Consider the following 27,519-nt stretch of genomic DNA (forward strand, 5'->3'; position numbering starts at 1 on the left):
ACTGAGGTCAACAAGTCATACATAAAGTCTGTCATTTACCAAGCTGACTTTAATCTGCATCATCCGAGTCATTCCTGCACGGAGGTACACTAATTATTGCATAGTGAAGTTAATTATTTGACTGCATGGCTTCAAGATAGTTGTTTATCAGAGTAAAGTTTATGAGGCAGAGAAAAGGGAGTGGATCAGTGGTGTAGAGGAGGAGGCAGGGAGGGATGGAGGGAGGGATGGAGGGAGGGATGGAGGGAGGCAGGGAGGGAAGTTGGAGTCCAAGCTGCTGCAGTTCTGTGAGACGCTGTTAATAGCCAAGCAGTGTGAAAACAACATGTTCAGCCTGGATCTGCTCTGTGAAAAAGCCAGGAATCTGAGCGGATAGGAGGAAGTGTGACACACAGTGACATTTATTACAACAAGCTTTGGAGATCAACAGCTGCCAAGTGAGGGGTAAGATTACACACCCCTGTCTGCTCTTTTTATTGAATCTCTTTCATTCAGAGACGAGCACCTCCACATTTTTAAATTCTTCAAGAGAGGTCACACCACAGCCACTTAATGGTATATAAGCTCTTTGAAGTTAGAGGCATTGTTGAAATGTCTTTGTTATTTTTTTTCCTAACTTTTCTGCACGAGGGATATTAACAGGTTGCATCAGGGATCACTGATAAACTCTGTCATATCCACTTTCATATGGAGACTACAGACTGTTTCACTTCTAACTGCAGAACTGACCTTGAAATCAACAATACAAAAATATTTTTAAACCTTTTTCTGTTTTATACTTTGATATTGTTATTAACAAAAGGACTGCAGTCAGAACTTCAGCCATGTTCTAAATGCAGCTTTTAATCTCTTACAATTGTGCGCACCCATCTCTGTGTGTTTGCATGCATGTGCTGGAAGTCCTTACCTGTGTGTGGAAAAAGAGGGCCTCTCCCATAAACATCACCACTTTACTAATGTTGACATCACTGCTTCGGAGCGGAAGTAGCGGGCGGGGCTTCTCTCTCAGAGGACATCACTGCTGGCTGAAACTAGAAACATGATGCACTAAACACTGGGGGGAAACTGTATAGAAAGGTCCAAAGGCATGTTTTGTGCAGAGCGTGTGCAGAATTTGTCCGACTTTTTGGTGAGTCTCCAGTGACATACAAGTGGCAAATGTATAACTGTCACGAAAAACAAGTGAGTTACTTGTTGTAGAAAATAAGAATCGGATGAACTTTTACTGTGGACCTGACATGAATGTTCCAACGCCCCCACTGTCCAGAGACAAACAACAGATGCGACGCTTACATTCCCACACTCACACTGGACAACCTGCCAAAAAATAAGACCATATAAATAAAACATATACTTTTATGTGTAAATGCTACTGCTTAACTCCCAAAGGATTTATCACAGGAGGGCGGTCTATTGTCGCTGTGTGCCCATGTGATATAATGATCGATGAACGATTCATGTTCAACATTTGTAGTTCCCAGGATAAGGAGATTCACTTCGTCACTGCTGCATCACATCAGGGCTGTTACTTTGATGTCATTACTATTTTTTGAGCAGAAGTTGGACCTCTGTCTTCCTCCCTGAGTAACATGATTGTGAAACGTTGGCTCAGCTGCCAGTGCCTCATGTTCCAGGTCCCCTGACAGAAATTGTTCTGGATGTCATGACTTGGGAATGTTGGCGAAAAGACGAGTTGGAACAGAGACAAGGATTTTGTTTGAGGTCCCCCTCATGTAATAGTATGTAATTCTGTGGTTGTATGAGATCATTTGAGTGGAAAATGAGAGCACATTGCTCTGCTGTATTTGATAACGAGTCTGATTCATTCTCAATCAATCAATCAATCAATCAATCAATCAATCAATCAATCAATCAATCAATCAATCAATCAATCAATCAATCAATCAATCAATCAATCAATCAATCAATCAATCAATCAATCAATCAAACTTTATTTACAAATCACTTTTCATACATATACGTATGTAGCATAAAGTGCGTTACATGTTTAAAAATTGTACAATTTAAACGACAAGCTTAGGTTCTGACTGCTTCCAGTGTTTCATTAAAGACACCTTTTCTTTGTGCTTTTCAGTAAATATCTACTGGCTCCACAATTGTTGAGAAGTATGGCCACATGTTTAATTTAAGCTGCATACTAAACATTAAATACTCTTAAATCTTCTTTGCTTCTGCAGATATCACGATGCAGGTGTTGGTGGGACTGATATGTCTATGCCACTGCATCTTGGGACAGCTGTTTGAGCCCAAACAGAAAGGAGCGCCGCGACTGATTTGCAGCATCCCCGGGCCACCAGGCCTGCCCGGCAAACCGGGTCCCGGTGGGCCTCCAGGAGCAGATGGGAATGTGGGTATCCCTGGAAGAGATGGCAGAGATGGCAGGAAGGGGGAAAAGGGAGAAAGGGGAGATCCAGGTATATTAAACATAAACAGCTTTAGTTCATGTGCTCTGATACAGAAACACTGTCCAAAAAGATCAAACTTGGCATAGAGCAGCCATCTTATCTGGCATCACCTGGAGCAGCAATGCAGAGTTGGACCTGTGCGCTCCACGGAAGAATGTAGTCAATGTGTGCCTTGCTTTCACGCCGTTAACAGTTTAAATCCTAACCAGGGCTCCAGCTTTCTGTGTAAGGTTTGCATGCTCTCCTTGAGCCTTATTTGGGGTTTCTCCCGAGACTCTGGCTTCCTCCCAAAGTCCAAAAACAGACTGATTGGAAATTGTGGTAAGCACGCAGTTGTTTACCTCTGTATGTCTTTTTTATGGAGTGAGCATGTGGCCATGATGGACTACAGAAAGCAGGACTTTATATATTGTTGCATTTGAACACATGACTTGATATGGTAAAAGAGATTCATCTTTGCTGATTCTAAATTGCCCGTAGGTGTGAGTGTGAGTGTGTCTGGTTGTGTGTATATTTGTGGCCCTGCGATGGACTGGTGACCTGTCCAGGGTGTAACCCCTGCCTCTCGCCTGTAATGAGCTGTGATGGGCTCCAGCAGACCCCCCTGACCCTGCAAAGGATATAGCGGGTATAGATAATGGATGGATGGATGGATGGATGGATGGATGGATGGATGGATGGATGGATGGATGGATGGATGGATGGATGGATGGATGGATGGATGGATGGATGGATGGATGGATGGATGGATGGATGGATGGATGGATGGATGGATGGATGGATGGATGGATGGATGGATGGATGGATGGATGTGTAACCGGGGTTATATGGATGGATGGATGGATCTTTGCTGCTTCCATGTTTTCATTAGTGTGTCCCTTTAAATTATGAAAATTTCCTCAGAATGTTTTAAGTACAGCAAAACTAATACAGATCCTGTTTGGATATTTTGTTTCTTCTTTTTTTTTATGAGTAAGTACTTAGTCATGAATCCCATCAGGTTGATGTGTTTTATCACAGTGACATAGGAGCTGCAGTCATCTGAAAGAGATAGGACTCCCTAAACCTGACACGTCATGAAAATAAAAAAATCATTTGGATAAACACAACCTCAGAAAAATGTAAAATAGTACTCTGTGTCATCATTAGATTAAGCTAAAATGCAGATGCAGTGTGTGAAAAAACTCCACCCTATATTCAATTTCCTATTGAACCACCTTTTACTGGAATACTTAAAGTTTACTTTAAGTCTCTAACACTGTTGTGGTTGAATAATTAAGGTGTACCATTAAGGCTGTCAGCATAAAGGACTGAAAAACTAATCCAAATCATTACCCCTCCACCAGACTAGTTAGATGCTTGCTCTAATATGCTGTTTTTGGTGTTTGTTAGTATTGGCATCGTGCATTGAGGTCAAACCCCCCTTTTTTGGTCTTTTCTGTCCCAAGGACATTGCTCATCAGAAAACTTGTGCTGCCATGTTCTTTCCAGAGAGAAGGGTCTGTGTAGTCTCTATTTTTTTTTAATTGCAGTATCACAAAGCTTAACATGCTGAGGCGTGTAGAGTCTGAGTCGTAGCTCGGTTTCTGTCATTTCTCTGAACAATGATGTGCAGCAGCAATTACGGCGTCCTCAGCTCTGCATCAACACACACCTGAATTCTGCAGAACAACAAAGGAATAGGTGCTCAGGCTTGCTGACAATCAGTGAATCAAGTATTTAATTAAAAGATGCTTCTGGCTCCGAGTTAACTTATTTGTTCTGGTTGAAGCAGTAATAATGTATTTAGTTTTTCACATTTTTTTTTGTTGGGTTTATTAATCTCTTTTGATAAACAATTACACTGTGTTATGTGATGTTGATATAGCTTTGTATTTATCTACAAAGCTATATCCGCAACAACAATTAATAGAGCAGCAGACTTGATACAGATTCTTAAAACATTCAAGGTTATTTTTCCTCTGGAGATGTAAAGCCAGTCAAACGTGTGCATCTTAAATCTGGGAAATAATAAATTCATGAAGATTTGGCTGTTTGTATGTATAATGTATGTTGTAGTTATATATCATACCAATAAGGTTTTGTGGTCCTAACCTTTCCCAAGAGTCCCACACAGGACTCTTTACCAAAGCTTTCTCGAGGACAGTTTATAATGATGATACACAGATTTAAGGTAATGTTTTTAAAGAAGAAAGGCAGCCATAAAAGTAAAAAACAAAAATTGAGAGGTACGTGCCTTCCTGACTGACCCAACAGAAATACCAAACTGATAACATCAGTAAGGTATGTCCTGCGATAAACCTGCCAAGCCGAATAAACATAGCACACCTGAGTTTTCCATCATAAGTGGAAAGATGAATTCCTGGCACCAACAACCGGGCCCACTGAGCGTGTGTGAGCACAGTGTTTTTCAGCTCCAGGATCTTTACTGTTTGGATGAACATGACTGCATATCAAGTTTGCTGCTCAAATGTCAAAGTCGCTTCATTCCGGTGGTGAATTAATAGATGACAAACGGCTACGGAGTTCCAGTGATCGTATATTCAGGTTCAACAGACGCAGGACTGAATTAGATTCATGTTTTGATAATGTTTTCCGTTTCAGGGCCAAGGGGCAAGGTAGGCTCAACAGGTAAGATCGGAGCGCGAGGTGAGCGTGGCCATGCAGGGAAACGAGGTCCGATGGGAGAGAATGGGGATCTGGGCTTGCCTGGTCCTCTAGGCCGTAATGGAGAGAAGGGGGACAGGGGGAAACGAGGAGCCAGCGGAGCTGCAGGAATCTGCAAATGTGGCAGCCTGCTGCCAAAATCTGCTTTCTCTGTGGGAATAACAAGCAGCTACCCTACAGAAAAGATCCCCATCAAGTTCAACAAGATCCTCTTCAATGAAGGCGGACACTACAACCCACAGACGGGCAAGTTCATCTGTGCATACCCAGGCGTTTATTATTTCTCTTATGACATCACACTGGCCAACAAACACCTGGCCATTGGTCTCGTGCAGAATGGTCAGTATCGCATCAAAACCTTTGATGCAAACACAGGAAACCACGATGTGGCCTCTGGGTCTACTGTCATGTACCTGAACCCAGAAGATGAGGTGTGGATGCAGATTTTTTTCGAAGACCAAAATGGTTTATTCGCAGACCCCGGCTGGGCTGACAGCTTGTTCTCTGGCTTCCTGCTCTACGCAGACACAAACTACTTTGACACACTGGCCGAAGACTATGCATAGCATATGGAAAAAACATAACAAAACCACAAACTGTCAGTCACTGTTGGTTTGATATTTTAAAAAGCATACAGTATTGTTAAAACTATGTTTTTTATACAAGTGTTAGGACTGCTACTTGTGTAATTAGTACAGATAATTGTCTGATGATTTGACCTGTATTATCTGGTAATGCTTGAATTTTTTGATTGATTTGAGTGGGAGTTGGGTAAGTATTGTCTTAAATAAATATTCCTGAGCGGTCTAGAACAGTTTGTTTTATTTCCCAAAATAGGCAAAGATGAAACATGTGAGAGTGAGAAAAAACTTTTACAGAAAATTCCCCCTGCCTTTTGCCTGAGGAGAGCTTGCAGAACCTTGTGACCCTGGATAAATATAAGTGGGTATACGTAGACGATTACTGGATGGATGCATGGATGGATAGATGGATGGAAAACATGTAGAAATCTGGATTTGTTATAATAAATCCCTTGCATTTAAAGATAGCATGAGCTAATTTCAGGCACTAACTGAAACATATCCCTATATTGTGCAAAATGAACATTGTAAATTCAATCAAATTTAATAAAGTAAACTTTTGGCATTCATGGTCCATATATGAAGGGTAACTACTTTAGTACACCTGCTTGAATTGACTGCACAACTGAAACAAAGATACAGAAAGAATTGACCCTTTCACCCAAGCCATTTTATAAAAATCCCTCAAATGTAAACTGTATTGTTACAGGGCCACTTTGTGGTCAACAATTATACGTTCAAGAGCTTGAGTAATGGGTGGAATTCAGTATTTCACCATGTTCTACATTTGTAACAATTTGACTTCAACATCTGTAATGTTGGTATCAAAAACAACAACCACTGTGACAAATATCTGGTTAGATTCATAGATATATAAGGCTTTATATAGGCTATACAGGACTGTCTCAGAAAATTTGAATATTGTGATTTTCTGTAATGCAATTACAAAAACAAAAATGTCGTACATTCTGGATTCATTACAAATAAACTGAAATATTGCAAGCTTTGTATTATTTTAATATTGCTGATCATGACTTACAGTTTAAGAAAACTCAAATATCCTATCTAAAAAAATTTGAATATTCTGGGAATCTTAATCTTAAACTGTAAACCATAATCAGCAATATTTCAGTTGATTTGTAATGAATCCAGAATGTATGACATTTTTGTTTTTTTAATTGCATTACAGAAAATAAAGAACTTTATCACAATATTCTAATTTTCTGAGACAGTGCTGTATATCTATGGTTAGTTTAATGCGCATTTGTAACTCCTCGGACACCGTAGTGGGCGGACTCCTTTCCTGCATGTACGGTCTTGATTGACAGTTTATCTGACGAATGAAAATCCCAATTTGGTTTTATCAGTTTAGATGCTTTCATGGTAGGTTGAAAATAAGTTTATTACGGTTACTAGGCAGCGCTAAGGGAGTTCATATCTGCTCCGAAAATAACCAGTTTAAGGCTCGACTAGCACCCATACAGTTACGACTGTTAACACAAAGTACTGTTCGTTGATGAAAAGTCCCACTATGACCTGGAGGAGTCCCGCTGGTTTTATAACCCAGACACTGCTCACGTTTGTGCAAATCTAAGTTCTCCACAGGCTTAGCTGCCGCCCGACTGAGATGAGTGTGAAGAAGCGAGGAGCTGCAATGAAGGTTGGTTTATGCCTCGGTGCTCATCCCCTCTTCCAGCCTCATGTCCTCAAACAGCGACCCGGGTGTGTAAACTTTCTTTTCTTTCTTTTTTGGTGCTGCATCAGGACCCTGAAGACAGCGAGGAGGATCCAGGAGAGACTCTCAAACGCACATTAAGGGCTCAGAGACAGAGGCGAAGGAAACGGGTGCATCTTCCTTTGGTTTCTTATCATTTAGACTCCATGATTACAGACAGTACTGGAGTTGAGGGGGGATGAGGGGGATGGCACCCCCCCAGAAATAAAAACGGTCCAAATCATCCCCCCTGTAAAACTGACATCCCCCCTTTCCATCCCTTATGTCATTTCATCAATTAATGTGGTTTTACTGCTATTTCAACATTTAGAGTCATCACCAGAAAAGTAACTTATTTGACAATTTTCACCTGTTTCAAGTAAATTTTCATTTGAAAATCTGCCAGTGGGACAAGATTTATCTTCTTATTAAAAGCAAAAAAATCTTGTTCCACTGGCAGATTTTTCTACTTATTTTAAGTGAAAATCTACTTGAAACAGGTGAAAATTGTTGTTTTTTCCAGTGATGAGTCTTGTTTTAAGTGTAATGAGATTTTTTTTTACTAAAATGAGACATTTTAACTAGAAATAAGATTTTGATGCCTTGAGAAAGGTCGATGACCGAAACGTTGGCCCAATAAATACTGTAGTTTGGTGAGAAGAACGTGTGCGGGAGTTTTCTTTTTTAAAATTGGCTGCGGCTTTCCTCCTCCGACGCACCTTTCTGCAGAACCGGTGTGCAAAACGTTTCTATACTTTGGATAACTAGAAATAAGACAAATATTCTTGTTAAGATTTTGAGTTTTTGCAGTGATCCATTTTACTTATCCTGTGAAGGACAGAGTCATATTGATAAGTTCAGAAAAGTGTTTTTTATTGTTGTGTTTTGATGTATTTGATGTAAGCCCAGTGGATATTTAAAGCTTACAGAAGGCTGCATGTAACTGCTGCTATGTCATTCCTGCAGTATTTCTGCAGGTGTTTTGGTCACTGCTATTATTTGTAATATATTATATTATTTGTAATCAGCACAAATTATCTGTCCCCATATGATAAAATCCATCATCCCCTCTGATTTTTTTTTTACAACTCGAGTACTGATTACAGCTGCCTCACATCTGTTGACTAACCACTGGTTGTCCCTTTCGTTTGATAGCTGATCCAGCACTCTTCGGTCCAGGACTCTCATGATGATGAGGATGATGATAATGATGAAGCGGAAGAGAGTTCTGTCATTCAGCACTACAGTGTAGATGAGGGATCAGCTGAGAAGACAGATGACTCTACGGTTTCCTCAAGACCACCAACTGGTTCTAGGAAAGGTTTGTTTTGTTTTGTTTTGTTTACACCCAGCATCAAATCTACTAAAACATGTTTTACCTGATTTGATCAAAAGTCTTTCCTTCTTTATATCTAAAATAACAGCCCTTTACACAGACGTTGCCTGATATTGGCAGAAGAAATCCATCCTTGTTAAGTTGCTGCCCTGTTCCTTTGTTTTTTCTTTATTTGACTAGCTCCAGTCACAGCCAGTTTGTAATACCTTTATCCTCCCTGTGCTGTGTGACATGTTATTGCACCTCTGCTCTGCCACTATTCTGCCCTGGGAGGTAGTAACAGAGTTGGAACAGGTGAAACAAGCTCCATGTGTGAGGGTGAGCCAGCAGTGTGTAACACGCAGCTCTTATCAAGGATGCTCCTGTCACTGATTCTTTGATGCGATATGCTGTGCATCACTTTTCCAGGAGAAAGAAGTAGTTCAGCACCACAACACATAGTATGCTGACATCACAGAATTTTCTAGGTGACGGGAAATCCATTAATTGAGGAGCTTGTTCTCGTTCACCCTGATGCACGGAGCTCATGTGTCACTTTTTATTTCAACTCTGGGTCATTATTACAGAAAACAACACAAAGTATCAGTGATTTTAATGATTGTAGCAGGGTGGATGCTACGGGGGCCCGACCGAAGGATGGAGAGGACACGGCGTTTCGTGCAGACCCTTCTTTATTACTCACAGTTTCACCAAAATCACCACACAGTGCACAAGCATGGCACAGCAGCAGCTTCTCAGTCTCCCACCTCCCCAGCTGCAGTCTCCCAGTCCTTATCAAGGCTGGCAGAGTGGAGAGGCTGATGGGACACACCTGTTTCCCATCCACCTGAGTGGCTGCAGCTACTCCACTCTGCCACACACCCCCAACGACAAACTCGAGCCGGGGTCCCTCCGGCCGAGCATACTCCCCCCCCCCCCCCCCGCCCCCTCGGAGCGGGAGAGGAACCCTCCGGGCTTCCCGGTCGGGGGGGTCGTCCCCGGCGTCGGCCTGAGCAGTGGAACGGTCGGGGTGGTCGCCCCCGGCGTCGGCCCGACCAGCGCAACAGTCGGGGGGGGCGACCCCGGCGTCGGCCCGGTCGCCGTGGACAACGCTCTCCTGGACGGGCCCGTGGTGGCCTCGGGCCACACGGTGCGCCCCGGACCGCCTCCTCCGTGGCGTAGTCCTGCGCCAGCTGCCGGTCCGCCTCCGGGACCGCCTCCTCCTCCTCCTCCGCAACACAGCCCTGCTCTGGCTGGTGGTCCGCCTCCGTCCCCACCGTCGCTGATGGCGGCTGCGCCTCCGCAGCCGCCTCCCCAGCCAACTCCGTCTCCCCCTCCGTCTCCGTCTCCGCCGCTGACTCCATCCCCGGAGCCGTCGCCTGGCGGCCCGCAGCTTCTGCCTCACGGCCTCTCAGCTGCGGCGCCACCAGCGCTGCCGCGGCGAACCTCAGACGGGGTGCAGGGATGGGTCGCTCCGCGGGTCCCGTCGCCTCGGGAGCCGTCGCTTGGCGGCCCGCAGCTTCTGCCTCCCGGCCTCTCAGCTGCGGCGCCGCCAGCTCCTCCCGCGTTGCTGCGGCGGCCCTCAGACGGGGTGCAGGGGCGGTGGGTCGCCCCGCGGCCACCAGGGCTTCTATGGCGGCCAGCTGCCGCTCGCCCTGGTCCCGGAAGGCGGCCGCCATGCCCGCCATGGCCCGGGCGAGCGCGTCCAGGGCCCGCTCCGTGCCTCTCTCTTCCATTCTTCGGGCCCCACGTTGGGCGCCAGATGTAGCAGGGTGGATGCTACGGGGGCCCGACCGAAGGATGGAGAGGACACGGCGTTTCGTGCAGACCCTTCTTTATTACTCACAGTTTCACCAAAATCACCACACAGTGCACAAGCATGGCACAGCAGCAGCTTCTCAGTCTCCCACCTCCCCAGCTGCAGTCTCCCAGTCCTTATCAAGGCTGGCAGAGTGGAGAGGCTGATGGGACACACCTGTTTCCCATCCACCTGAGTGGCTGCAGCTACTCCACTCTGCCACAATGATGTTTGAAGTTTAGGGTTAAGTCGGTTTTCCCAAACAATTTAGATGTTGTCTTTCCATGGGTTGTTTTCTATTTCTTTACAGGCTGCACAGACTACTGTCTTTGGGTATCCTATACCTTTAGGGAAAAACCTCCACACTGAAAACATGCTGTCTTTAAAGGTGCCATTATGATGCACTTCAGGGGGGGAAATAATCTTCGAATCACACACTGATACAATTTCTGATTTCAGCTCTGCTTATAAGTCTGTTCACCCAGGGGAAAAAAAATGTTGTTTGGTTATTGCTGGCATTGCCTAATAAACATTCAGAGTTAATCAGTGATTCTGATGCATTTCTCTTAAAATCCTCTCTTTCCACTGTAAACAGTAAATTTGCTTCCTGGAATATATCCATGGGGAGTTTGCAGTTTATTAATTTCTGCTAGGATACGCTACATGACCAAAATAAATATGCTGTATTGGCTCTATTGATTTGAAATAATCATTTGAAGCTCTTAAAACCAACAATACTGAGGAATACTGAGTAGTAAGAACACTTATTCACAGTTTGTTGCATTCCAGGTTTCTCCTTGAGACCTCAACATGCTTCCAGCTCTCAGCATTTAGAAGCGTCTGTGACACAGCACTTGGAAGAGAGGCTGAGAGCAGCAAGGGTAAATCTTATTTTTCACAATCTAATTTTCCTTTTCAAATAGGAATTTGAAAGATGCCATTATCTAAATATCATGGGTAGACAAATAAACAGACTTTTGTTAAAACATCATTTACGTGTCTTGGATTCCAGTCTAGGGGTGAAAGCCTTAAGCAGCCGGACACCTCTCCAGAGCCGCCCAGTCGTCTCCAAAGCCTCAGAGACAGAGACCCCGTGACAAGATTTGACAGAGAGGTGAGCAACTATCTGAGTTTCACCATGACTCGACACCTCTGTCCCCGTACTGAAGGTAAATTCCCAATCTTTCCCAGGCTGGCTCAGTCAGAGTGGGAAGAGATGAGGCCCCTCCATCTCCTAGCACAAGGGTCAAGTTCAGAAAAGCTGCAAAACAAGTAAGACTTAAATGGAGTATCATGTAATAAAATGTTGTGTCCCTGTATTTATTTACTTGTTTTATGTTTATTTTCTCAAATACAGAAAGGAAGAGGCCTCCCAGCCAACGAGGAAGCACCCGATTTGTTCGCATTCAACTTGAAGCCTGATCTAAAACATGAGACAGAGAAGCAAAGGAGGAAAAAACAAAGGCAGTTAGAGGAGAAGGATGGAGATGAAGATGGAGGAGAGGAAGCTGAGGAGCAGGAAGTATCTGAAGTAGAGGAGGATGTAAACCAGGTAACTTAATGGCTATGATGTCGGGTGTGGAGGTTTATTTCTGCTTGTTCTGTAGATTCAGCTGGAATAATCAATGCCATCTGTTCCAGCAATAAAGGTTAATTTCCAGTCTTTCACATGCTGATGCAGTTAGAGCGGGAAAACATGACTTAGCACAAGGGCCAACTTCAGAAAAGCTGCAGAACAAGACTTATATGGAGAGTGTAGTCTTTTATGTTATAAAATGATGTGTACCTGTGTATCTTTCAAATACAGCTAGGAGGACGCCTCCCAACTGAAGAAGAGGCATACGATTTCTTTACGTACAACTTTAAGCCTGATCCGATAGATGAGACCGAGAAGCGTAGGAGGAAAAAGCAAAAACAGAAACAAGCATCTGCAGAAAATAGAGATGAAGATGAAGGAGCGGAAGCCGAGGAGCCGGAACAGTCGGAAATAGAAGAAGATGATCAAGATGAAAATGAAAACCAGGTAAAGCTGCAGGGATACTATGTATGGATGATTATTTTCACTTGCTCTGTAGCTGTAGATGGATAACACAGAGGGAACGTCTCATATTCTTTATCCCGCTTTAGGGTGAAGAAGCTCTTTTGATACGAAATGATGGGGATTTATTCATCAGTGACCAGTCCTCTCGGGATTTCCTGGAAGTGAGAAAAGCAGAGTATGTTGGCTACCGAAAACACATTCAACGTAACAGTGAACTCTTGTTTACACCAAGCTTCCGTACAGGTATAATACAATTTATTAAACTATATGATTTTGCATCACAGAGTTTTGAGTTGTAGGGAATTGTGTCTTTAAATGTAATTGTATAAACATTTTTACAGCTCCAACCTCCGTTAAACTGCCTGAAAACATGAAGCCTCGCTACCTGGAGGATGAGGGTCTGTACGTTGGGAAGCGACCCTACGTATCTCTGACCAATCAGAACTTCATGGAGAATCGCATTTTGAAATCTGAGGAGGTATCATCAACTAACAGTCTTTCCTGTTCATGTATGTTACGACCTTAATATATAATCTAGATTTGTATTTTCTTGATAAGGGAAAGAAGTGGTTTGGAGATGATGGCAGGATAATGGCTCAGCCTGACCCCATAAAGGAATCCTCCATAAGGCCTCCTCTCTTCCACATGGAGGGGGACCTGGATCCTGCTCTGCAAACTGTGTACAGGAAGGTCAGAGACACTTTGACAACCCCACTCACTTGAAACGTCTAGTCCTCTCTTACTGATACACTAAAAAGTGATGCTCATATGTTTTCTTCTGATCATATATTGCTACAACAGAACTCCAACTGTGTGCATAAAAGGTTATACAATTATGGATCTAAAGTGTCTTTAAAGAAGAGTTTGCATTCAAATTAAATTATAGCTTTGGAATATTTTACCTTAATCTTTATGTACGGTTTTGGGAGTAGAAAGAGGAGGCAGCCAACAAGTGTTTCCATTATTGGTGAACCTGTCAAAATGGTTGAGGTCTTGATTAAATATGAACAGGAAATGGTTAGATGATTTCTTCAAATAGGTTAGTTTTATTTGACGGGCACTCAAGATTCAAAAATGTTCAGGTAAAGTAGATCGAGATCAGGTTTTCCATTTTTTCCTTAGAAAGTAACTTCAAAGACGAAGGGGAAATTTATTCAGTACAAGATAATTAAGATGTTAACAACGGATGGAAATTATGTCAGAAAATGCATGTTGGCTAGATTGAACAATGATAAAAGAACATTTTAGGAGGGCCTAGGAACATGTTTTTTGTGGGCAGGACATATGGAGAAGTTACTAGACATGGTGCTTAATGTTTATTTTGGTTGTTTTTAAAAAATAAAATAATGTAGATCTGCAGGAGGCTTTTGTATCTAGGATCGTATGCTGGATATACTGGCTGTTGACGATGGTGCTAATATTTGTTTTAGAGTTTGACTGTATGTATGGGCATATGAATAAATAAGAAAAACTTTAATGATAAAAAAGAAAGTAACTACTTCAGTTCAGGTTATGATCTAAACAACAGATTAATGAACAGTTCCCCACTTTAATCCGGTGTAGTTGTGCAATGATTTTGAAACACAAATGTAACCTGCAATTTAATATCATTCACAATCTCATGTCATGGCTGTAAACATGACTAAAGAAATAGATGTGTATGTATATGTAATGACATGTTAATAACCCAAGTCCTAGGTGTTGTTTCTGTAACAAAATGCTTAGAACGTGAGAAGCCTATGAAAGGTGTACTTACTTTCAGTACTTTTTTTAAGAAGTGTTTTCTATCAAGATGCTATCAATTTTTCCTGTACATATGAACTCTTCTGTAGGACTTTTGTGAACTTTCTCATCCTCCAACTTTATCTGATAATGAGAGTGGAGGAAAATAAGAAATGTGGGGGTTAACAGAAAGGAAATGCAGTCAGGAACTCAGTGCTTAAAGGATTAACAGCAATCCCTCCACATGTACTTTATTATGAAATGAGAAACAGCTGTACTCGTGTAAAACAGACCCCTCCTTCTCATGTCACAGGGTGCTCATTTTACATCCCTGTAATGCAAAACGTTTCTTTAAGACACTCCCAGATGGTGGTATTAGTCTTGGCAACTATGGCCAGCCTTTATTAAGTTGGCACACACAGAGACGGACATGGAAAGCACAATTGCCAACAATATTTAGTGGTGATTATCTTTATCCTGAACACGGGATCATGCTGTTTTCTCCTCCAGGCCCTAAAGTCCAAGTATGCAAATCTATACATTGGTGGTGCAGCAGACCCTGAGGGAGACTACCAACTGGACGTGGATGTTTCTGGACTGATCTTCTCCCATCACCCACTCTTCAGCCGTGAACACGTGCTGGCAGCTCGTCTAGCTCAGCTGTATGATCAGTACCTCTCCAGGCAACACAACAATCTCACCGGCCACCTCACAGACAAGGTAAGCTCTTCCAGACAACTGTCTGTGTGCAAAGCCTTCTTCAAAACTGAACCAATCCAAAAGGTCTCATACATTGTCTATAGAGGTTTTGTTTTTGTGTTGTTGTTTTTTCCTGCTGTAGTTAAATGGCTTAAGGAATGCCCTTCGCAACATGGAAAAGAGCCATGCAGGCATGAAGAACATCACTCTGGCCATGCAGCAGAGAATATCTGAGTACAGTCTGGAAGTGAGGTGAGGTCTCCCATTCAAGTCTTGCTCAGTCTAGAAACACTGCTGGCAGCATGCAAAAGCAGAGTCTATGTTATATTGTTTTGTTCCACCTGAACATCTTAGGAACACTCGGCAGCTACGGGACACTGAGCAGAAGAAAGACAGGACTCTGCTGAAGAACATCATTAAAGTGTGGAAGGAGATCAAGGCCTTGAGAGAGTTTCAGAAGTTTACCAACACACCTTATAAGCTCTACCTCAGAAGGTATAACACTGTTAGTAGTTTAACTTATGATTTCACCAAAATATTGATTCTTGCTGCTGCTTTGTGTGTTACTAATTTGGGGGGAAATATTCCTGATTGAACATTTTAAGCTCTTTGCACTCTTTTGCTAAAAGAAAAAATACTGAAATCTACTGATACTGCTCATGTTGGAATATCTAGATTTACTTCAATGTGTATCCCCTGCTGTTGCAGAGAGAGTGTGGATCGCGCATCAGATGAGCAAGAATATGAACATGAAATCTTGGCAGAGGTTTTGGAACTGGAGGCAGAGAGTGAGGAGGACTACCAGAAGAACCTGGCCGAGTACCAGAAACAGCTGAAGGAATGGAAACTCTGGAGAAAGAAGCAGGTGCCTACCAGCTGTGGCTTTGTTTAGTCATGTTTCACTGCTGTTTGATCAACAGCTTGGGTAGCACCAAGGAAACATAAAATGATAGATTTTGTACTTGCAGTGTTCCACATTCATATTCCCATGTGTTCTCATATCAGAAAGCAAAAATGAAAAAGACAAAGAAAAAGAAGAAGCAAGCCCAGGCAAAAGATGACACAGAGGAGGAAGACGAAGAACAAGAAGGGAGTGAATCAGATGCGCCCGATGAAGAAGGTCCTCCAAAGCCGGAGCCTCCTGAGAGGCCAGAATATGATTTAATAGAGCAGCAGGTGAGAGAGAAGGCCTCCAGGATACGCAGGAAACCCGGAGAGGCCATCCTGGTCCCTGAGCTGTCTGCATCAGGAAACATCACCGCCAGCGAGCTCTGCCCCAGGTAGCTATTCTGAAATGACTGCTAATGAATCCAGTCATACTTGATGAGACTTCATAAAGAATTAAACTTAAAAAGATGGATCCGTATCATGTTTGTTCTCACCGTGTTTTAGGGCTGAAATAGCGCGAAGAGAAGATGTTTCCAGGCGCTCTCTTTTCATCAAGATCCTATACAACGACAAGGAGGTTTCCCGAACAGACAGCCGCTCCCTTAACACTGACTTCAGGGTGCACTTTGGTCAAATTTTCAATCTCAAGATAGTTAACTGTCCCCAAAGCATTAATCTGCAGGTAAAGTAAAGAAATAGAGTGCACTGCCAGACGTTTCTATGGTGATGATTATGCAGCATCTTTAGCTTCATCCTCTTGTATGTTTGTCTGTACGTTGTAAGAGTAGGTGTTTGAAGAGATTGGATCGTCCTGCTCCGTCCTGGCTCAAGTGTTTGTTCCAGTACCAGAATCCTCCGTCGTGACAGGCAACGCCCCTGTTGAGGAATTTGAGTTCAGCAGCAACCAGAGAGTGATGTTTGACCATGAGGGAGTTGGCAGTGGTAAATATCTTCATTTGACACTTATTCAAAGCTGAAACGGCTACAAATGTAGTCCCTTTCCAAATATAGGTTTTATTTCACGGGCACATCCACGTGTCATTTTAAGGACTCCTCCTCTTCTTCCTCAGATGTGCCCCTCTCCTTTGAGGCTGATGGCAGCAACAAGCAGGTGCTTTTGACTTCTGGGAAACTGTCATGCTGTGTGTCATGGGGGATTGGAGATGATGATGTACCACTGGCACCTCCTGTCTCACAACATCCTGGTGGGATCCACAGGTAGTCTCACACTCCTTAGTTTGCATGTTTTAATACCTAATTTCCGCAACTGTGGACTACTTTCCCAAGAATCCCACAGGTAGTGTTTCCCTAATGGCCTTTATCGTTCTGAATAATCAGCTGTTAAAGGCGACAAAAGAAAAAGAAACATGTTTCTGTGCTTCAGAACATATGCTGGGGTGTCTGGAGTAACCACTGACTCCAATTTCCTTCAGCGAGGAGTTCAGATGTGTGTGATATTGTAGCGTTACAGACCCAAATCAGAGTAGAATTATCTAGCTTCCCGTCATTGCTGTAACTGGGACGTGGGTTATGTAAAACTGAAACACTCATTTCAAAAGAGGCACAGGCCTTAGAAAAGCAGGGCAGAGTGGAGTAGTATCGAGTGGCTGACCCCCAAACCAACCCGCCGCCCAAAAGGGAGTACAAACGGGAGTTCTTGTACAAAGCAGCTCACAAACATTTCATTTAAAACATCTGAAAATTGTGATAACTTGTCATTAAAGTCAGGACCTGTGTTGACAGTAACTAAACTACTCTACTTGCAACAAACCATCAAAGAAATGATTGCAGTTAGTGATAGAAGTCACGGTCTCTGTGTTGTAGTGCCGTGGGCCATCTCGATGCCGTCGCGTATATTGGGGCTTCTGGACTATACGACATGAAAAAAATCAGTCAGTGGGCCACGCAGTCGAGACTGGACCCCAACGATCCAAAGAATGCTTCCATCATGCAGCAGCTGAAAGTATGTATTAGGCTACTTTGTCTTTCTTTTCCCACTATCTTTCTTCTGTCATTATCATCTCTCATGTCATCTGTCACGTTACATCCACAGAAGTTCCCGTCATAACTCTGTTTACTCCCAGCCCGGCCATAACTTTCCATGCACCCGCTCAGCTGAGCGCCCCGTCGCATCTGTTCTACGTCATCAGAACACTGCCGCCTTCAGAGCTTGTAGCCTTGGAAACACCGCAAGAACGCTACAGCCCGGGCGGCAGCATGGAAAACGTGGAGTGGATTTCCATGTACTCATTCCCATTCAGAGACATACCACTCTACCAACAGTCAAAATAGAGCTTTTTAATGCTCAATCCCTCACTCTCAAAGCTCCTCTCATCAACGAGCATATTCTGGATAAGGGCTTGGATGTCATGTGTCTCACTGAAACCTGGCACCAGCCTGGGGTTTTTTCAAGCCTTAATGCAGCCTGTCCACCAGGTTACTGCTATATACAAAAAGCCCGCAGTACTGGTCGGGGTGGTGGCCTTGCCATTTTTCACAAAAATGAGCTGGAAATATCACCCCTCCCCCTCACCCCCCCATCCTCTTTTGAATGCCTTGCTGTTCATTCTAAACCACCTTTCCAAATGACAATACTGCTTATCTACCGGCCACCCAAACTGAAACCAAATTCTGTCTTCATTTCTGAAATCCACGATCTTCTCACATCACTCTGCACCTCATCCTCAAACATAATAATCCTTGGAGATGCCAACATCCACGTCGACAACCCCTCCTGCCCTTTTGCATCTGAATTCCTGCAACTCATCAACTCCCTCAACCTCTCACAGCATGTCCATGTCCCCACACACAGGAAGGGCCACACACTTGATTTGGTCATCGCTGACACTGCTCCGGTCAGCAATCTGGTCGCATATGAAATGGGAGTGTCCGATCACAAGGCCATTTCCTTCATCCTGCCATTTCCCTCCTCCCACACTAAACCCAAACGTCAAATTATCTTCAGAAGCTTAAAAAACATAAACCCAGACGCCCTGACTGCAGACCTCAACCATCTCTCCTCTACCACCCATTCATCAACCACTGAGTCGGTGGAATTCTACAACTCATCACTGAGCAGTCTCCTTGACACACATGCCCCACTTCAAAGCAGAACTGTCAGATTTTCCCGTTCAGCTCCATGGTTCAACAGCGAGCTACGAAAAATGAAGGCGGCTGGGCGTGTCCTCGAACGGCGTCACATTACTTCTGGACTAACGGTACACAAATTGGCCTACAGGGACCATCAAAAGGCATACTCCGAGGCCCTCAGAAAGACACGGACTGATTTCTACTCCAACATCATCAATAACAACCCTGGCAACTCAAAACAGCTCTTTTCAACCATAGACCACTTCCTAAAACCACAAACCCCCTCAAACAGAGCAGCCACAACTGAACAGTGTGACAAATTCCTAACGTTTTTCAGAGCAAAAGTTGACAATATTCGTTCCTCCCTTTTCGCCCCGCCTACTTCTTCTGCCCCAACAGCCAGCCCACAGCCTGGGCCTTCCCAGCCTCTATGCTGCTTTTCTCCCACCACGCAGCAAGAGGTTGAAGACACCATCGGCCGCATGAAGCCCTCCACCTGTTCCCTGGACCCCCTTCCCACATCCCTGGTCAAACTGCACATCAAAGCCATAAGCCCCCTGATCACAGAAGCAATTAACCTCTCCCTTCAGTCCGGCCACGTTCCCCCAGCTCTGAAAACGGCCATCATCACCCCACTTCTCAAAAAACCCACCCTAGACCCAGAACTTCATGCCAACTACAGACCCATCTCCAACCTCCCGTTCCTCTCCAAGGTCCTGGAGAAAGTAGTTGCCACTCAACTACAACATCACCTGAACGGCAATAACCTGGCTGAAAAATTCCAGTCTGGTTTCCGCTCCGCCCACAGTACTGAAACAGCTCTGGTCAGGGTCACCAATGACCTTCTAATGGCAGCTGATGGCGGCTCCCCCTCCCTCCTCATCCTCCTGGATCTCACAGCCGCATTTGACACCGTCGACCACTCCATCCTGCTACACCGCCTCCACTCCACCATTGGACTCCGCAATACCGCCCTGGACTGGTTCAGATCATACCTCACAGAAAGAACCGAGTGCATCTCCTTGGGAGGCGTTAAATCCCAAACCCAGCCCATCACCTGCGGTGTCCCTCAAGGATCTGTACTCGGCCCCACCCTCTTCACCCTGTACATGCTCCCCCTCGGCAGTGTCATCAGCAGGCACGGCTTGGCCTTCCACTGCTATGCTGATGACACACAGCTTTACTTAAAACTGGAACCATCTTCTGCACAGTCAACTTCATCCACACTCACCATCTGCCTGGAGGAGATCAAGGCGTGGATGAAACAACACTTTTTACAGATCAACAGCAGCAAAACAGAAGCCATGCTCATCGGCACCCCACACCAGGTCAAGTCATCTCCCATCACATGCATCACCTTTTCTGGCCAGGATATCCCTCTGTCATCCGTCATCACCAACCTGGGTGTCAGAATGGACCCCCACCTCAACTATGAGGCCCACATCAATCACCTCCGTCAAACTTCCTTCTTCCACCTCAAAAACATCGCCAAACTCCGCCCCATACTGTCCCCGAAAGATGCAGAAAAACTGGTCCACGCCTTCGTCTCCTCCAGGCTAGACTACTGCAATGCACTTCTCATCGGGATCCCAAGCAAGAGCCTTCAAAAGCTCCAATACATACAGAACAGTGCTGCTAGGATCCTGATGAGAGTGCGCAAATATGACCACATCACTCCCATCCTCCACTCACTGCACTGGCTCCCCATCTCCTCCCGGACTGAATTCAAGATCTCCCTACTCACCTACCAATGCATCCACGGCAACGCTCCCCCTTACCTCAAGGAGCTGATTCATCCTCAGCCCCCCACCCGCACCCGCTCAGCAAACAACCACCTCCTCAAACCCACCAAAACCAAGCTAGTCACTATGGGTGACCGGGCCTTCTGCTCCGTTGCCCCTAAACTGTGGAACACCCTCCCCACCCACCTGAGAGAACCACAGACAGTTGACACTTTCAAGAGAGGACTTAAAACTCACCTTTTTAACAGAGCATATGCCAGCTTTGATAAATGATTTTTTTTTTTTTTTTTTTTTTTTTTTTGTAAGCACTTTGAGATTTCCGAATGGAAAGTGCATTATAAATTTAATTCATCATCATCATCATCATCATTATTGCAGATGACCCGTCTGTCCTTGTGTCTCACAGGTGGCAAGTAGCGGAGAGGTCACAGCTCCTGAGTACTTTCGTCTCGAACACCTGCAAGAGGAGTTTAATTTTGTGACTGATGAAGAGCTGGAGAAATCTAAAAGATTTCGCTTGTTCAGGCTGAGAAAGCAGGGAGTTGCAGAGTTTCGCAATTACAGATTTGTTCCAGCACTAGAGAGCGAGGTCTCCGATGAGATTTTCCAGGTAAAGCATTCAAAAAAAAAAAAAAAAGGATAAGTAAAGATGCATTAACTTAAGATTAATTTTATTCTTTCGTTTCTTTTTCTTGGAATTGATTTCAGGAATATGAGAAAAGCTTAAAAGATGAAGAGGTAGTCGACACAAAGGAACAGTTGAATTCACACAGAGCTTTAGTGGCCAAATACCTCCAAAAGGTCAGCAGATGAATCAAGTGTAAAGAATATGTTTTCCTCCAATATTAACCATATTGTAGCTCTAAGTTTACTGTATTGTTAAAATGTTCCCACAGATCCGGGAATCAGTCATCAACAGATTCCTTTGCACCAAACATTACCTCCTGTCTGACATGGTGGTTGAGGAAGAGATACCGAGCATTGGGTAAACACACACCAACACTTAAGTGACCTGTCTAACTTCCCTTTATAAGACCTCACAGCCTTTTCCGTTTCTTCTATGGATGTAATGTTCTTTCTTGCAGTCAGACAATTGCTAATCCAAACACTTGTGCTGTGTTTTAATTGATGAATAATGTATATGATCTGCAATTATTCCCCTTGTGAAAAAGAAGGGAGAACTTACAAAGAGTACCTGAGCTGCCAGCACCAGTTGAAAGGGAAAGTGTAGATAGCTTGGATTACCTTGAGCAGGGAGCTCAGCAGAGATATCAGCTCCTCAGAGAGAGTGACAGGGCCGACATAAAACACAGGCTGACGTGAGTATGTTTCTTGGTCTGGTGCTGCTTCAGTCTCATTGATCTCAAGCCCAATATTCTGTCCTCTGAAAGCAGCTCACATTATGTTTTGAGACTTTGTTTCATAACACGTGGACATACAATGGAAAATGTGAAACGTATGAAGAACCTGGATCGTTAAGGTCAAACATAATGATATCAGGCTGTTAGCCTTCACGTTATTTCTTTTTAATTATGGAGGTTGAATGTTTTCATTTGTCTTTTCCATGTTTTCTGCTATTCTGCTGGTGTGCATTTATAAAGTGGGGCAGGTTCAGGGTATGTTCCAAAGGTTTTCTTTTCTTTTTCTCCCACCCTCTGTGTTTTTAGTTCGAACCCCATGTACCAGTACAGTAGTTATGATAGATTTTTAGTAGTGTCTCTTAGGAATTTGCAGAATTGTTACAAAGTACCACATTTTTTAAAAGCACATAAATATCTGAACAAGGTGCTACTAGAACTGTGTTGCAAGCAGTGAATCATCCGTGCATCAGTGTTGCAACTGTAGAATTGCAAATTACTGCATTTTTTGAGTGGTGGTTAGAAATCTAATCTCCCATTTTCTATGAATATAATTTTTTATTATCTCATAAAATAAATTCTGATTTATATTTATATTGATGTGCATCGTTAAAATGAACCTTCTGCATTCCTTTCACGATTGCTTGTTTGCTGTTACAATTAGGATTCTGGGAATCAATTTGTTCAAACTGGCTGAACCCAAGCGGCCACTGAAGCCTCAGAGGAAGGAAAGGAAGAAGGTGACGGCTCAGAATCTATTAGACGGGGACATCAAACTGCTCATTAACATCATCCGGGCCTATGATATCCCCGTCCGTAGACCACAGAGCAGGTGAGTGCCAGCAGTCGTACTCGGATCACCTAAAAGTGGAGAGAATGTTCACATTTTCTCTCACAAACAATCGTGACAAGTTGTACTTAGACTTCTGATAAGTTATTCTCTTTTGTTTCAATGTCCTATCCATTTAGTAAACCTGGGCAGTCTCACAGTGTCATTCAGGAAAGCGATTGGTACCTGAGCCAGGTACAGCACAACTTAAGCTTAAATTAAGCTGACTTTACAGTCGGCATTAATGTGTTTTACATTACCTGGACTTGATATATTTGCATAATATATGTTGTTTGTATAACATATGTTTGTAATACAGGTACAAGTGAGGCCATTTGTCGAGGTTTCCTTCCAGCGCACAGTATTTCAAACAACCACGGCTGAGGGACCAAACCCAAGCTGGAACGAGGAGCTGCAGCTCCCTTTTAGGTGAACAACTACAGACTCCCAATAGTTTTTTATGATTTGTGAACAAATCTTTACTTAGTTTCAGGTAAAGGGCAGATTTGGTAAAATGCATTTACACCCACCTGAGACAACTTTCGTTATGAAAAATGTGTGTAAACAGAAAGCGGTAGCAGACCATAAACTATATAAAGAGCTGTAAGTCAGTGAAATTGCAAATGAACAGACTTGTAAACCTGTTCTGTGCAGCGCTCCTAACGGTGACTACAGCACTGCCAGCTTGCAGTCAGTCAAAGATGAAGTCTTCATCAACATATTTGATGAAGTGCTACATGAAACCGGAGTGGTGAGTAACATCGCCTCGTTGACAGGTTTCATACCAGCAGCTGAATCAGTCATCATTTACATTTTTTTCTCAACAGGATGACAAAGAGAGGGGAACGTCAATACACACCCAGATAGAGAAACACTGGTTGGGTTCAGTCAAGATTCCCTTCAGCACAATTTACTCTCAGTCCAGGGTGAGACACTACAGCGCTGTATAAACTGCCAGACCTTTGAGAGACTGTCTGAAGTTGTGGCTGACTTGTGTTAACTGCTTACTGGCAGATCGATGGAACATTCAAAGTGAACAGTCCAGCTGTGCTGCTGGGATACAGCAAGGAGCGCAGCCCAGCCAGCAACAGCGGTTATGATATATTACGAAACCAGAGTGAGGGAGCATTTATTACTCTATTCATCACTATTGAACCTCAGCTGGTCCCCGGAGAGTCTGTTAGAGAAAAGGTAAGTTTCCTCCAAGCGTCAGCTCCAGGGTGGATCGTTTCTCCTATTTATTTATTTTGTTTAATTTCCATTTCAGGACAGTGCTAGTTTCTCTTTGTCAATGCACCTATTAAGATGTGCTTCCCTCAAAACTTTGGACAAGTGTACAATGTTTTGCAGATCTTATTGCTGTTACTTATTTGTAATGGAACTTGTAAAACTATTTGATATCTTAAATTTCATTCATAATGCACCTGTGCATTTTTTTAACATTTTCTTATCATCTTGAGTCATTTATTGGGTTTTGTTCTGCCGCATGCACCAGATAAGGGAAGTTAAGGTAACTGGTTATCTATTTTCATACTTTTTTTTTTCTTTCTTTTCAAGACAGCATTGTTTATATATATATATATATATATATATATATATATATATATATATATATATATATATATATATATGTATATATATATATGTATATGTATTGCTGGCCTGCACATTAACATTTAAGTATTTAACCCAGTTTGAAAGTCAGGAGGATGAGCGTTTACTGGAGGTGTCGGGGAGGTTTGAGAGGGATGCAGCATTGAACTACCCGGAGCGACCCTGCACCACTACAGTCATAGACTTCAGTGGGAAGACTGTCTTCATCACTCGTTACATTCGACCACTCAATCCCCCACAAGAGTTCCTGGATGCATTTCCAAATAATCCTCAGGAAGCCACAGTCAGTGTGATTTTACTGAAAAAAATTCAGCTCATTTTTCTGTTACTGCTTTAAAATGCTTGGTTCTTTTAAGACTTACACTGTCTCTGTACAGACACTGGTTGCACGATTTGTGTCCCTCATCCCTTTTCTGCCGGACCAAGTTTCATTATCTGGGACATGTGATCTATGGAGCACCTGCGATGTGAGTAAAACCTTGAAATGTCAGAATAGTATGACGAGGATGAACAAGCCTTTTACGGTGCCACGTGTCTCCTTTTTATGTTTTTAGCTATTCCTCACTCTATTAGCAGGGGATGAGAAAGAACATGCTGTACTGCTGTGCAACTACTTTCTATCTTTAGGCAAGAAAGCCTGGCTTATAATTGGCACAGCAATACCAGAGGTGAGTGATATTAACATGTTAAACCTGAAACAATTTGCTTTGTGGGTGCTCTGCAGCAACATTAACCTTTCAGAAAATGTTTATTTTTTTCTTGTCAGGGACCCACAGCATACGTCTTAACTCACGAGCAGAGCCGCTACCTTATCTGGAACCCCAGCACCGGCCAGTACTACAGCCAGTACGACACCTTCTGCCCTCTGCAGACAGTTGGCTGCTTGGTCAATGCTGACAATGTGAGTAAAGAGAGCTGCTGTGTGGGATTCATAATACGATCATTATTTTCTATAGTTCACAGAAGATTTGTGTTTTGTTTTTTAAACTTGTTTCTTAGGTCTGGTTCAACGTACAAAATTATGCATCACCAATGAGGATGAGTTTTGACGTCACAAAAGCTAACTTGTGGAAACCATTTTTCTCTCGATCGTTCTCCCATCCGGGGCTGACTAGTGTGCAGGTGAGTGTTCACCATTTCTGTATCAACATGCAGTTAATATGAGATTTTGCAAAACCTAAAACGCACACATGTATGCATTTTGGTCTTGCAACAGGTTTTTTGTGTGTGTGGGGTGGGGTGGGGGGGGGTTACAAAGGTCTGTGTGAGTGTGTTTCCTTCACTAACTCTCTTGACAGTCTCCCATATTTTATTGACCCTTAAAAAAATTAAACCTGAATCTGTCAAAGAGGTGTAGAGCAGGAAAAAGACGACAAGAGAGTTGATGGGTGCAGCTGGGTAACTTTGTGTTAAATAAATGAGTGTAGTGAGTTTGTATTTTATTTGTATTTTAGCCTGAGGAGCTGGTGTATCGGCACACAGACAAGGCAGCTGCCACGGAGCTTCAGGACAGGTGAGTAATAGAAACTAACTCTCCCTGCGTCAGCTGCTCAGGGCTGCAGGTTACATAAAAAAACCATCTCCATGTCACTCTGTGTAGAATTGAGAAGATTCTGAGGGAGAAGATTATGGAGTGGCGCCCTCGTCACCCAACCCGTTGGAACCGCTATTGCAACAGCACTTTGAAGCAATTCTTGCCAAAACTGGAGCAAAGTGTGGGCCGGGAAGTGGCTGAGGGCCACCGCCATGAGTTACAGAGCCTCCTGGGAGATTACAGGGTAAGTCTGAAAAACTCATACTGGTCTGAGTCACTGTAATGCTCTCATATTGCCCAAAAGGTTTGGGTAATGGTTAACGTACACAAAAAAACATCACCTACTGGATTTTACAGGGCAAATAAATATATAGTCTCCTTGTGAAAATGTACTGCAGTTTCTGCTGTCGTGGGAAACCTCTTTCCTTCATTAACCATGCGAGAAGACACTTCTGTGGTCACTGAAAAGATATTGCTCCGTTTCTACATTTATTATATTATACAAATTATTGATCTTCATCAAACATAAAACAACTTGAGAAAATACTGAAACTGTGTGTGCTATGATCTGGTTTTGCTTTAGTTGGTCAGGTCTACATGCAACAATATTGTCCCTAAAAGAAAAGAAGTCAGCTGGCTATCTTAGCATACTGAATCACCAGGATTTCCCATCAGTTTATTTATTTTTTTTTTTTTTAAATTCTACTGATGACATGCGCACATTTCAAGATGGCAATATCTAGATTCTTCAGGCTTAAACATTAAGAGTTGTGGAGGGAGCATGAGACATCATAGCCACAAATGAGCCGGCAACCAGATTCAAGGCCTTAACCTTAAGTTAATGCAGCACTGAACAGAAATACCAGTAAAACTTGGTAAGTTACATAAGCTTATTGAAGTCATGGTGTATATGTACCACCATCAAAGCTAAAGGTGGTGCCAGACTGTGGCAGTTTATTGTGACATCCGTCATCTCAGCTATAAAATGAAATCTCTGTACAAGCTGGTAGAACGCACTGGATCTGACTTTGATTAAATGATATCAAGATGACCATAAATATATTGTAAACAATAAGCATAATGTCTTTGTTTTTAGATATCGGGATTCTCCCTGCATCTGCCATTCTCCGAGATTCAGCCCATCATTGAGGAGGTGTACAGCACTGGAGTTCACAAGATTCAGGGATCTAACGTGGAGTTTGCCCTCGCTGTTTACGTGCACCCGTACCCCAACAGTGTAATGTCTGTGTGGGTCTACCTGGCCTCGCTCTTTCGCACATGACACAAGACAATCTTATAGTATTACATTGTCTCTAAATAAATTATCTTAAATCTTATTTTTTTTTTTAATTCTTTTACATTAAAGCTTTTCACACAACTCATGTGTAAATCAGGTAACATACATATTTATATTTATACATATTCCTTTTTTATGGTTTGGTTTTGCTTGCACAATTAAAGTCATGCTTTTTAGTTTGTACCTTGTATTTTGTTTTGTATC

At 43.2% G+C, this 27,519-nt stretch overlaps 2 protein-coding genes across 2 annotated transcripts; both read left to right on the forward strand.

The window, feature by feature from the left end:
* The first annotated feature begins 269 nt into the window (after positions 1–269).
* LOC133458251 (complement C1q tumor necrosis factor-related protein 7) lies at positions 270–6,258 on the forward strand. Its single transcript, XM_061737940.1, has 3 exons — positions 270–444; positions 2,199–2,435; positions 5,031–6,258. The coding sequence occupies exons 2-3, from the start codon at positions 2,207–2,209 to the stop codon at positions 5,657–5,659; spliced, it is 858 nt and encodes a 285-aa protein (XP_061593924.1). The 5' UTR covers positions 270–444; positions 2,199–2,206; the 3' UTR covers positions 5,660–6,258.
* Positions 2,250–27,499, forward strand: cc2d2a (coiled-coil and C2 domain containing 2A). Its single transcript, XM_061737938.1, has 40 exons — positions 2,250–2,368; positions 7,270–7,334; positions 7,439–7,519; positions 8,544–8,709; positions 11,291–11,382; positions 11,514–11,615; positions 11,693–11,773; positions 11,859–12,053; positions 12,309–12,524; positions 12,629–12,785; positions 12,884–13,020; positions 13,101–13,232; positions 14,775–14,984; positions 15,106–15,215; positions 15,318–15,458; positions 15,672–15,828; positions 15,969–16,243; positions 16,356–16,533; positions 16,640–16,793; positions 16,922–17,069; positions 17,676–17,814; positions 21,090–21,293; positions 21,392–21,484; positions 21,580–21,668; positions 22,285–22,299; positions 22,706–22,873; positions 23,011–23,065; positions 23,190–23,299; positions 23,525–23,621; positions 23,698–23,796; positions 23,885–24,061; positions 24,366–24,380; positions 24,564–24,767; positions 24,862–24,951; positions 25,039–25,152; positions 25,251–25,385; positions 25,484–25,606; positions 25,939–25,997; positions 26,085–26,262; positions 27,115–27,499. Exons 2-40 carry the CDS (start codon positions 7,302–7,304, stop codon positions 27,298–27,300), a joined length of 5,115 nt encoding a protein of 1,704 aa, XP_061593922.1. The 5' UTR covers positions 2,250–2,368; positions 7,270–7,301; the 3' UTR covers positions 27,301–27,499.
* Positions 27,500–27,519: the final 20 nt, after the last annotated feature.

The sequence above is a fragment of the Cololabis saira genome, chromosome 13 (assembly GCF_033807715.1).
Source record: "Cololabis saira isolate AMF1-May2022 chromosome 13, fColSai1.1, whole genome shotgun sequence".
NCBI classification, from domain to species: Eukaryota; Metazoa; Chordata; class Actinopteri; order Beloniformes; family Belonidae; genus Cololabis; species Cololabis saira.